The 12,788-nt window shown below is 45.3% G+C and overlaps 1 protein-coding gene across 4 annotated transcripts in view; it reads left to right on the forward strand.

The window, feature by feature from the left end:
• The window catches only part of PRKCB (protein kinase C beta), a 312,071-nt gene that overhangs the window by 224,415 nt on the left and 74,868 nt on the right, over positions 1-12,788 (forward strand). For all 4 annotated transcript variants that reach the window (XM_032603893.1, XM_032603892.1, XM_032603894.1 and 1 more), the window contains one exon: positions 6,239-6,385. In XM_032603893.1, coding sequence (XP_032459784.1) covers positions 6,239-6,385 — 147 coding nt within the window. The remainder of the gene's footprint in view (positions 1-6,238; positions 6,386-12,788) is intronic.

Genomic DNA, 12,788 nt, shown 5'->3' on the forward strand with positions numbered 1-12,788 from the left:
ATTTTGTTCACAGAAACTTACTATACTGAGTCTGATGGGAAATCATCAATTCTAGATAAGCAATGATGGCCTACTGACTCTGAAAAATGTATAAAATAGCTAAAATGAAATAGGTTACTGACATTGTTATTCATCAAGTAATCACACAGGCAAATAGAAGCAAAATATGACGAGGTGAAGTTCTGTGAAAGAGAGGCCCATGGCGCTTTGAGAAGATACAAGAGGGAAATGTAACCTTGTCTGAGAGGACAGGGAAGGAGTCATTGAGGAAACAATAGGGAAGTTAACCAAGTAAAGAGGGGAAAAGAGCACTCCATTCAGAAAGGCGAACAGGTGCAAAGGCCCTGTGGTAGGGAGTTATATAGCAACTCTGTGACACTGAAAGAAGGCCAGCGTCGGTAGAGAAGAGAGAGCAAAGGGTGAGTTCACGGTGTGGCTGGGAGGTGGGTGGGGTCAGAGTAGAAGGACTGCTGACTCTAGCAAGGGTTTTGGCATTTATTCCAAGAACCATCTTAGTGTCCCCTCAACTTGATAGGACTCATACTTGTGTACTGACCCTTGTCTTGAGCCTGTGCCCTCCGTAAAACCTGGTGACGGTTCTGACCCAGTGGAATAAACATGCTAGCCTTGGACTTAACAGTCATTCTCCAGTGTACTTGATCACTGAGGTTCATCCTTATAGAGCAGCTCGCTCAAGCCCAAACGAGTTGATGAAAGAACTTTCCCTCCCAGGAGAGCCGAGACTTGGACAGTGATAACGTTTTAGGACAGGAGGGCAGGCCTTCCAGAGAACGCTTTTCTTCTCCTTCCTTCAGCTTTCTGATGGAGTGGTGTCCGTTTGCTGCCAAGTTAAAAATGTCCTCTTGTGGGTGAAAAAAACAAGACCAGTGTTTTCTTGTATAAAATGAAGTCTCAGTTTTGCAAAATGATTTCTTCTGTCTTAGGGCAGCCAGGGTGACATTTCAGAACAACTAGGAAAACATTTCCTACATGAATAGAGCATTTGTCTGGGCCAGTTACTGGCTTGAAGGAAAGGACTGTTTTATCTGCGTGCAACAAAATGTGTCCTGTATTTCCCGCAAGAGCCTGCAAATGCTTGCTTATGCCTGAGTGGTAATTGCTCCACACCATAGTTTGTTGATTAAAAAAATGTTTCCAAGAGACCAAAAATCGTTCACAGACACATAGAGGAATTTCAGTTGACCTTGGACGTGAGAAATGTAATCCCTGTGCAATAACCAATTAGCCCCCAGAATGACTCAGAAATTACTTTCAAGCCTCTTATCTGGAGAAATTCTGAGTGACAGTAAAATCGAGCTGCAGCAATTGGGGTAATAGAATTTCACGGTAGGGTGAGCTTGGTGAAGTTACCACACATGGTATGCTTCAGAACATTGGAGGAGGCTCTGTTTGGGGACTTTTGTCTGGCTGTGGCCTTGCCGATGGGCCAGGGAAGGGCAGACTCCATTTTGCATGGTTCAGAATGGGTCTTCTGACAAGCTTAGAATTTTTTAATTTAATAAAGTGCTTACTATGTGCCATTTATTGTTTTAAGTGCTTTAGAAATATTAAGTCATTTAATTCAGTCCTTAACAACCACCATGACTGGTCAGTACCTTTATCATCCCCCTTTATCTTTTACAGATGAGGAAACTGAGGCCCAGAGAGGTTAAGCAACTTTCTAATATCCCTCAGCTGGTCATTGTCTAACTTTGAGTTTCCCCAGAAACAGACTATAAGGATTCAAGGGCAGGTGGTTTCTTTGGGAGGCGAGCTCAAGAAGCATCGAGAGCAGTGGGAAAGTGAGGCAGGGAAAGGAAGGGAGCTGGAAAAGTGTCTCTGATCAGCAAGTTACCACTGTGGGCAGCTGGGGTTTAATCCTGCCGGGGATTAACCGGGCCGCAGCGTTTGCAGTCAAGGGACAGGCAGCTGAAGTATTATCCACGAGCTCCCCTCCCATCACTGGCTGAAGGCTGCTTCCAGGGGTATTAACCTGCCAGCACTTTCAACTTGGCCTGCTTGTGGGCTGTGCTTGCTCCTGCAACCAGGAAAGGAGCCTGCAGGCAGAGTCACAGGTGGAAGCGGCAAGCAGCCCCAGGTATAGAGAGGAGAGGGCCCAGGGGTCTTTGCTGGATACCTGGAGCCACACGCGTGCCGCGTAGCCTATTCTGTTCAGGTGGTTCGAGAGCCAGCCTGCCTGGATTGGAATCCCAGCTCTGTCCCTTCCTTGCTGGGTGCTGAAGGCAGGTGACTTTATTTCTCTGAGCTTTTGATTCCCCACCTGTAGGTATCATGGCTCTTCTGACCTCCCATGGTTATGTGAAGAGTGAGTGAGATAGCATTTAAACCAGTGTCTGGCATGTCATGTCATTCAGATGTCAGATGGTTGGAGGAAGGAGAAGGAGAAGAAAAGCCCTCTCCCTGCCTCACCACCCCCCGGAATAAATAAAGCTCAGGATCTGCTCCTTCGGTCTTTGGAAGGGTTGCTTGGGGGTTGGGGAGCATCTACGTGGACCGCTAGCCTACAGAGGTGTCTCCCGCCACTGCTGGGTATGGGAGTGCCGTTGGAGCTCCTTGTAGGGGTGGAGGTTAGTTTAAGCCAAGAAAGGCATTCCTCATCTGAGATGGGGCCCTGGAGCCAGGCAGCTGGGACGCCTTCACTCTCCCGTAGCGCAGTCTGGGAACAGGCAGGGCTCTTTGCTCAGAAGCGTGTCTCTTTGCTTTATCTTTGAGCACCAAGTCCTAGGGCTCTAAATTACAGACATGAAAAGGCAACCATTAGTGTATTCCTGTTTCTGAAGCCGTATCCAACGCAGGAAGATAGAGGATCATTTAAATTTGGGCCTCAATTTAAAAATGTTTGTTCTTTGATAGAGGACCTGCTAGGCACGAGACCGCTGGGAGACATGGGATGTTCGGAGGAACACAGGACAGGGTTCTTGTCCCAAATGTTTTTAGAACTGAGAAGGTAACAAGAAGGGGGAAAAGCTTAGCGTGAGACAGCAGGGTGTGGTGGTGATGACGGTCAACTGGAGACCCCATGTCCCGTCTAAACGCCCCATCCTTATGGATGGGGCCCAGTTTTGCCAGATCTGCTTCTTTAGAAGAAGCCGGGATTTGGGTTTTTGTAGGAACATCTCCTGATTTTTAACAGATCTCAACTAATTTAAATATTAGTGCAGACCAGACCGATAACGCTATTAGACTTCTGATCTACCATCTAGAGGCTGAGATAACATTCTGTCTTAGTTCAGACTCTTATAACAAAAATACCATAGACTGGATGGCTTAAACAACATTTATTTCTCACAGTTCTGGAGGCTGGAAAGTCTAGGATCAAGGTGCCGGCAGAATCGTTGTCTGGTGAGGGGCTGCTTCCTGCTTCATGGCCCTCTTTTTGTTTTGTTTTGTTTTGGCCACGCCCAGAGCATGTGGGATCTTAGTTCCCTGACCAGGGATAGACGCCCCCTGTAGTGGAAGCTTGGAGTCCTAACCAATGGACCGCCAGGGAAGTCCCCATGGCCCTCTTCTTACTATGTCCTCACGTGGCAGAAGGGGCAAGGGGAGTCTTCTGGGGTCCCTTCTATAAGGGCACTAATCCTACCCATGAGGACTCTACCCTCGTGACCTAATTTCTTCCACAGGCCCCACCTCCTAATACCATCACGTTTGAGGGTTAGGATGTCAACATATGAACTTTCAGGAGACACAGACATTCTCGGTCTATAGCATGTAACTGTGAGAAGAGTCAAACAAGCAAATTGAGATGGAGTGTGGAATTCAGAGGAGAGAAGGTTGCTTGAAGGACTGAGGAATCAAGCTGATGGACACTTGCTGCTCCTTGAAGAACAGGGAAAAATTTTTCCTCTAAGCAGTCAGATGGAGAAATGGGGAAGTGTGTGCTCCTCACTCATGCTCCACTGGCAGGGGTGCTGGGACCTGCAGGTGGATAGAAGCAAACCTCAGGGCTGGAACGGAGCCTGGGGACCAGGGACAGTCAAGATGTGGATCTTCACAGGCTGGAGATTGGACTGTGTGTATCGGGTGGGTCCTGAGTTGGGACTCAGAGAAGGTGGGAGACAGAATAATAAAGCAGGGATGGTGGGAGGGAGGGAGGGATATGTTTAGATTGGGATAGCCTGGGAAAATCTCTGGGGGCTGGAGGGTGAGAATTTGGGATTATGGGAGGACATGGCCCTGAAAAAGCAATGCAACTTCTCTTTGAGGCTCTTTTCTTGTTTGCAATTTGGTTTTAACTACCCCCTCTAGGCTTTAACCCCCAAATCTGTCTCCAGTTTTTGGTGGGGTTTTTTTATGATTTTTTTGGGGGCTGCATCGGGTCTTTGTTGTTGCATGCAGGCTTCCTCTAGTTGCGGCGAGCAGGGGCTACTCTTTGTTGCGGTGCATGGACTTCTCATTGTGGTTGCTTCTCTTCTTGCAGAGCATAGTCTCTAGGCGTGCAGGCTTCAGTAGTTGCAGCACGCGGGTTCAGTAGTTGCGGTGCATGGGCTCTAGGGTGTGCGGACTTCAGTAGTTTGGCTTGCAGGCTCTAGAGTGCAGGCTCAGTAGTTGTGGTGCACAGGCTTAGGTGCTCCACGGCATGTGGCATCTTCCCGGACCAGGGCTCAAACCCGTGTCTCCTGCATTGGCAGGCGGATTCTTAACCACTGTGCCACCAGGGAGGTCCCTGTCTCCAGTTCTTATGTCATTTCTTAACCCGAAAACCACATAATACAACTGTTCACTGGGTATTTATTTACACTTGATCGTCCCAGAGACATTTAAATCTTAACATATCTTTACTACAAGATAACTGGACCAAGAATGCTCACAGCAGCCTTGTTAGCAGCCAAAAAGTGGAGACAACACAAATGCCCATAACAGAAGAACGAATAAATGTAAACGGTGAATGCTCTTCAGCAGTACAAAGAACAAATCACTGATTGAAGCATGAGTGAATTTCAAGGCCGTTAGGATGAGTGAAAGAAGCTGGATGCGAAAAACTACATGCCCTATAGAGGAAAACTTGACACTCTCACAATACTTCCGATACCAAGTGTGTGGGTTTTCCACACCAAGAAGTTCTCCACTTCTCTGTGGGCACCAACTAGGTGTTCTACAATTTAGTTCAGTTTCGGCGCTAGCTACCTGGAGTTAGTGCAGACCCCATAGGTTAAGGGCTCAGTCCTACAAGGCATCCCCCACTTTAGACTCCAATCGCAAATACTCTGGCCTCCTATTCTCCCCTGCTTTCACAGCGTTTGCTGCCATCCTGAGTCACCATTCTGCTGTGCACAGCAGCAGGCCCCTACCCCGTTGCACTGAGGACAAACATGGGCCTCATCCATCCATTTATCCAACAAAATACTTAACTAGAAAGTGTGCTAGTTGTCAGAGCAATTGCGGAGAATGAGACATAGTCCCTGCCCTGGCAGGTTTCCAGTCTGTTGGGGAAAACAAGTGAACAGACAGTTATCATGCAGTGTAAATGGGAAGTGAGGTGGACGAAGGGAGCACATAGGCACAGCCCATCCTGACAGAGAGAATCAAGGAAGGCTTCCCCGAGGAAGTGAAAACGTGGAGCGGGAGGTAACTAGGTTGGCGAAAGGGAGAGAATAGTCATCCACCCAGGAGCAAGAGTAGGTGCAAAGGCCCTGAAGTGGGAGGGAACTGGGACTCCAAGATGTGAAAGGAGGATGAAGCTGTGTTTCAGGGAAGAAGGAGCCGAGAAAATGTTGAAGAGGTTGGAGAAGCAGGTAGAGCCTGATCACACTGGGGCATCTGGGCCAGTGAAATCACCGAAGTCTTTATCCTAAAAATCATGGGTCACTACCAAAGCATTTTAAGCAGGTGGTGACTTGGTTGAGTATGAAGAAGTGGAAGATCACTGTGGCTACATGTAAAGCCCAGTGTGGAGGGAACCAAGGTGGGTTGTCCAGGTGAGAGATGATGACAGGTGGTACTGGTGGAGATGGAAAGAAGAAGGCATTCTAGAGACAGCTGGGAGGAAGCAGTGACTGTTCCTGGTGGTGGATGAGACACGAGGGATGAAAGAGGAGTGAGGGGCCAAGGCTGACCTCCACATCTTGGGTCTGCACTGTGGAAGCTGGGCCATGCTTTTCACCAAGCTGGGGGCACGAGCTGCAGGAGCCACAGCTTGCGGCCTGTACGTGAGTTTGAGCACGTACAAGGGCATCCTCAAACTCTGATGATGTTTTCTGTGTGCTTCTCCCTCCAGAGGGCCAAGATCAATCAGGGGACCAAGGCTCCTGAAGAAAAGACGACTAACACCATATCCAAATTTGACAACAACGGGAACAGGGACCGGATGAAACTGACCGATTTTAACTTCCTGATGGTGCTTGGAAAAGGCAGCTTTGGCAAGGTACAGTATGGCTGGGTGGTGGCACCTGCTCCAGAAGGAACAGCTAACAAGGCAGGCACATTTGCTGTTCATATATGGGGCTTACATTCCAGTGAGGGAGAGAGTGAAAAGTAAATAGAGCTACACTACAGTTGGTAACGAATACTGTGAAGGAAATGAATGGAGTGCTGTGTCACAGACAGATCAAGAAAGGACCCACTCAGATTGAGGAAGTGACGTAGAAACTGAGACCTGAAGGATGAGAATGAACCAGCCATACATTCAAAGAGCTAGGAAGGAATGTTCGCAGCAGCGAGAACGGCAAGTGCAAAGGCCCTGAGGTAGGCAAGGGCTGGGCACATTCTAGGCACCATCAGAAGGTGCTGGGGCCAAAATGTCATCAGCAGGGGGAGGTTGCAGGATGTGAGGTTGCAGAGGTGGGAGGGGCCTGATCATGCAAAGCCTTAGAATCTGTGATGAGAAGTTTGGATTTTATTCACAGCACAGAGGGGAGCCACTGAAAGTCTTAAGCAGAGAAGTGACATGATCAGATTTGGTTTGGGAAAAGATTACTCTTGCAGCTGAGAATGGAGATGGTTCTTTTCAAACAGCAGCACAGTTGAAGGATGACCTGGGACTCGTAGAGTGATTCTGGATGCTATTATAGGTACTAGGAGATGCAGTTTTACTGAAGTTGAGATTGTGTTATAAGTATTCCTGACTTGTTTAGTGTTGTGAGTCTTTTAATCCCTGTGTGTGCCACCAGTATGTCTCATATCAATCTCAGACCATGAACTCAGGTGTGCAAAAATATCAAATTTCTTCCCCATCTCTGTAGCTTAAGTCAAAAATCTGGGAGTTATCCTTGCCTCCTCTTTGTCCTCCCCTTACCCCAGCCGTGCATAATCCATTAGTTAGTCTGGATAGGTCCTCCTCCAAAGCATATCATGAATTTACCGAGTTCTCTCCATCTTCACTAATGCAGCCCTAATCTATGCCATACAATACCGTCTGGACCACTGCAGACATTCCTAACTGGTTTCCCTGCTTCCACTCTTGTGACCTATAATTAATACACTTCTATGCAGCAGCCATAGTTATTTTTAAAAACTTACATTAGGTCAAATCACTCCCACGCTTAAAACCCTCCAATGACTTCACAAGTAGAATAAATTCTATACTGTGTCCTTGGCTTACATCACCCTTTAAATTCTGATCAGTTTAAATTGTTCTGTGTTTGATACCTTCTTTTCCTTTGCTTCTCCCCATCACCCATTGTGCTTGGGCCGCATGAGGTTCTTTGAGACATACAAAGCTCCCTCCTCTCTTCGAGCTTTTGTGATGCTGTTTGCTTTATTCTTTGCAGAGCTGGATCTTTCTTGTAATTCCCATCTCTACTTAGATATCACCTCTTCTGAGAAGTCTTCCCTAACTACCACTGAAAGAGCCACTCATTCATTCTCCATTATACTGAACTCTCTCCTAGCACCCATCACCAGATGATACTTCTCTTGCTTGTTTGTTGGTTTGTCTCCTGTTCTAAGATCTGAGCTCCACCAGAGCCAGGAGCCCTGTCATGTTCACCAGTGTACTTCCAGTGCCTGTGGATTGAATTCATTCAGGGTCTAGACTGAGTGCGTGAATTTTCTCTGTGGGCCACAAGGTCCATCCGTCTGCTGTGATGGACTAAGGAATCTGAGGTGGTGGCCCAAAGTTTGAAGAGCCTCGGCAGGGAGTGAGAATAGAGAGTAGGAACACGGAATAAGATTGCTGAGCAGCCTGGAGGTCCAAAAGGCTAGAGAATAAGCAGTAGTGATGGTGGAGGTCCATGCCACTGTGTCCTTTTTGCCAGCAGCTCTGAGCAGCCTGGGGGTGGAGATGGAGAAGCAGATGGTGGATTTGAGCTAAGGATGGTGATTAGCAGGATCGGTGCCCTAGAATATCCCAGTGATAAGGGAGTCAAGGCTTCTGGGAAGAGGGATGCCCACTACAGATCCAACAGAGCCTGTTCTAGCAGGTACTCAGCAAAGGTGTCCTGAATAAATGAATAAAAAGGACATCCAGACTGGAAGGAAGTCAGAGCAGAAAGAGGGTTATAACCTTGGGGAGGAAGAAGGAGTCTAGAGGCCTAGGGATGAGAAACAAGTGGTTGAGGCCAATAGATTTAAAATGCTAGGAAGACTAAAGGCATTTAGATTTCAAAGATGGGGGGGTTTCCCTGATGACAAGGAAGAATGGAGCCTAAATGAAGAGGAGGTTCTAATCAGCTGAGGCTGTCGGAGAGTTTTAAAAAATTAAATTATATTTTTAATAAGCAGTGTTTTCACGTGGTTCATAATTAAAATTATATTAAAAGGATAAACACTGAGAAGTCTTTTGCTCCCACTCAGGTTCACATCCTTCTGTGCCCCCTCGCTGCTACTGCCCTCCGTATACAAACTGTTTTGTTAATTTGCATCTTTCCAGTTTCTCTCTGCTAATTTAACGAATAGAAATATGCATATTTATTCTTGTCCTTGTTGCCTCAAAAGTTAGCAGACCACACACATATTTCTTCACCTTTTTGATCACTCAGCAGTACAGATTGGAGAGTTTTTGATTGAGGAATGGAAGTTCTGGAGGGTCTTACAGAAAGGATTGGGGTTGGGGGGTGGGTAGAGAAGTGGGAGAGTGGGTCTTGGGGAACAGTGAGGGAATGAGAGAGAATAGATCATATGTTTCCATGGAAACTGTTATACTAATTGAGAGTTCTGTTCCAGACTGGGGATGTGGTATCAAATAAATCACAGAGGAAGACAACAGTATGTCATGAAAGCAAGCTAGAATAACAAAAACCTCTACCATCCTTTAAAACGTAGAGTAATCCTTTGCAACTCTTGTTTTGCCAGTCGCGGTTTTAAATTAATGTGGTTTTATATTTGAATGCCTACTTTTACCATTTTTCAGTCTTGTGGGATATATACATCAACCCCCTTAAATGGAAGAACACAGCAGCAGTAACTGCTCCCCCGCCAGAGATGAAAGACAGGGACCGTTGGGTAATCTGTTCACACCTCCCCTCCCGCAGGCCCACTGTATCAGATCTGGCCCAGAAAAACATGCTCTTAGAGACAGTAATAATTTGTGGAGAGAGTAGGGAGAGACACAAGCATTTTGCTAAGACCTATGAAAATGAAACAAGGGGCAAAGCAAGTGTGAAGGCCATTGAGTTCCAAACGAGTAAACCCTGTTTCAAAAACTTTAAAAAGAAGAAAAATTTGGAGAGTTTGCTTTCCTGACCATGTGAAAGTGTTTCCCTGGGAGCGTTATCGCACCAGGGCAGGGCCTCTTGGCATGTCTGGCTTACTTGGAGATAGACGCCCTCTAGAACTTTTGTTGCAGAGCGTTTGCATGTATTATTCATTTGTTATTTAATGTTTATTTTTATAGCTTTATCCTCTCTATTTTTTCTGATTTCTTGAACCTTTGACTTCTGCTTTGCCAACCTTTACACTTTTCAAGAATTTTACCTCTGTGGTTGTCGAGTGATTTCTGCAGTTAAAATTGTGCTCCAGATATATAAATTGGGCAGATATGCGCTGTTCAGACTGATGATACAAGTGGGGCTTATAAAGTAAAACAGCAAGTCTCTGATAAGGTGTATACACAGCACAAATACAGCTCTGTACCTTACAGACTTGATTCCCCTAATTCTAAAGTACCATAATAAATATCCGTTGGATATTTAATTCATGCTAGTATCACTTGCTTTCTGAGACTTCAGATGTGCTTGTGGTACTGATTTGTATGATCCAGATGTTTTTAGAAAATCATGCTGGGAAGTTTGAATGAGGGCTTTCTTATTTTCTTATACTCGTGGACTCCTGCCTGTGGAGGATACTGGCCTGCTGGGGGGGTTGGCGGTGTGGGGAGGGCAGGAACGTGTTGTGGTGGACCTAGAGCTAACATAAAGAAGAGCTATCATAGGAAAAGATCAGTAATAGAAAAAAATGAAAATAGCCCAAATGTTTATCAGTAGTGTGAAAGTTAAACATATAATGGTGGATATCATGGATATGGATATGATACCTTCAAAAGGATGAGGTCTTTGTGTCTCTCGTATCTCTCGTATCTCTGTCTGTCTGTCTATCTGTCATCATGGACAGATGTCCATGACACAGTTTCAAGTAGAAATAGAAGCAAATCACAGAACATTATGATTAGTAATATAAAATACACTGTACACAGAATAATTCTATTTATGGAACGTACTCATAGCTCCTACTCTCTTTGAACTTCCCCCCAACATTTTATTAGGAAAAACTTTAAAAATACAGAAAAGTTAAAACAATTATACAATGAACACCCATAATACCCAATACCTAGATTCTGCAGCCAGCATTTGACTGTATATGCGCGATCACATGTCTCTCCATCTCTTTGTCAACCCATTTTTTAATGCGTTTCAAACCAAGATGCAGATATCGGTACACTTCTCCCCTGAACTCTTCAGCATGCATTTCATTTAACCAGAATTCAATATTTGGTTTTGATCATTTTAAGGTAATAAAATTTACATACAACAAAATGCACAAGGAAGTGTATCATTCTATGAATTTTGAAAAATGCATACTTAAAAACCCAGTGGGAGTATAAACGTTAATCAAAAAAAAAAAATCACACTAACAGATACAAAGTACAGCCGTGATGTTTGCCGTCTGCTGGGAGAGCCTGCGGGAGTGGGATCGGCCCTGGCCAAAGTCAGGGAAGGCTTCTGGGAGGAAGAGGCTCTTGAGCTTTATCTAAAGGATGAGCTAAGTTAACTGTGCAAAGAGGGGAGGGAGTAAGTGGAAATCTCAGAATGTCTCTTCTGGGACTTCCCTGACGGTCCAGTGGTTAAGATTCTGTGCTAATGCAGGGGCCGCGGTTTTGATGCCTGGTTGGGGAACTAAGATCCCACATGCAGCGTGGCAAAAAAAAAAAAGAACATCTCTTCTTCCAGAGCCCACACACCTAACCTCCTTTATTAGTTAGGGTGGATCCAACTGCCATAACAAAAAGACCCCTCCATCTATACTGGCGCCGACACAATAGAAGTTTAATGTTCATTCATGTAACAGTCCAAGATGGGTGTTCCTGGCCTCACCCACGCTCTCCATATGGTGATTAAGTGACCCAGGTTCCTTCCATCTTACACAGCCCCATCAAACCCTACAGCCTTGTTTTTGTCTATACTCAGAGTGTGGGGGGGGAAGGAGTACAGAGTACATCACTTCTGCCTACACGCTATTACAGAGAATTTAGTCACATGACTCAGTGCAAGGGACACTGGGAGAACAATTTTGATGGAAAGATAGTTGTCTCAGCCATACACCCTACTTTTCAGCTCTGGTTGGAATTCTTGGTGACATGAAAGACCTTCTGACTTTAACCTTTAGAACTCCCAGTTTTCATGCCCCACAAACAAAAAACTTTAAGCTTCTCTTCTCGATGACATTTCCTTGTGCTCAAATCATGGAACGTGCCAGGTGTTAGTGCTGCTTTTCCTGAAGCATAGCATAAGCCAGGAATAAATCAAGTAGGAAGAAGTCAGCAGCTTATAAAATTAAAAGGAAAAGTGGCAAGTCTTTAGAAACTGAGTGCCCCGGTATTACATTTATCTCTTCAAAAAGTCCCATTCAGGTCTGCTGCTCTGTATGCATCGAAGATGATCAGAAATTAAAAGTTGAGAGGTGAGAGACAAAACCATTAAGCCTCCCTTCTGGTGTTCGACTTTCCTAGAATAATGCCCAAGAGGCTGATGATATTAAGTGCCTGAGTGTCACTAAGGAGGCCATTTAGTGTTAGCCAGTGGCCCCTTTCCTATGGCACCCCAGAGACTCAGCATTTGTGTGCCACTCTCCAAGGTGCTGACACCAACTCCCTTGGCTCCAGATTCAGACTGTACAAAAGGGTTGAGTATAGCCTTGGCCAAGTTTCCCAACTATTACCTATTTATGCACTTGTTTTTATTTTTTTTGTTTATTTTTTTAAGCACGTACATACCTCCTTTATACTATCTTAAATATTTTCTCTCTCTCTTTTTTTTTGGCCGCGTTGCGTGACTTGTGGGATCTTAGTTCCCTGACCAGGGATTGAACCCGGGCCCTCGGCAGTGAGAGCGCAGTCCTGAACTCTGGACTGCCAGAGAATTCCCCTTAAATATATTTTTTAAATTGATTTAATTGACTGCCTTTTCTTCTTCTTAGCATTGCCCTAAGTGATAATGTATTTGAAATCACAGGCTTCATCTAGCAGTCATATATTTATTTTAATATATTCTTAGGAGAGTTTATTAAAAGAAAAATAATTTTGTCCTTGTATTGCCGATGGTAGAAGTGCCACATTTTTTGAAAAACTGACTTCAAGATCTTACACTCACATGGCAATTTGGTACTTCAATTAC

This window comes from Phocoena sinus, chromosome 15 (assembly GCF_008692025.1).
Source record: "Phocoena sinus isolate mPhoSin1 chromosome 15, mPhoSin1.pri, whole genome shotgun sequence".
NCBI lineage: Eukaryota > Metazoa > Chordata > Mammalia > Artiodactyla > Phocoenidae > Phocoena > Phocoena sinus.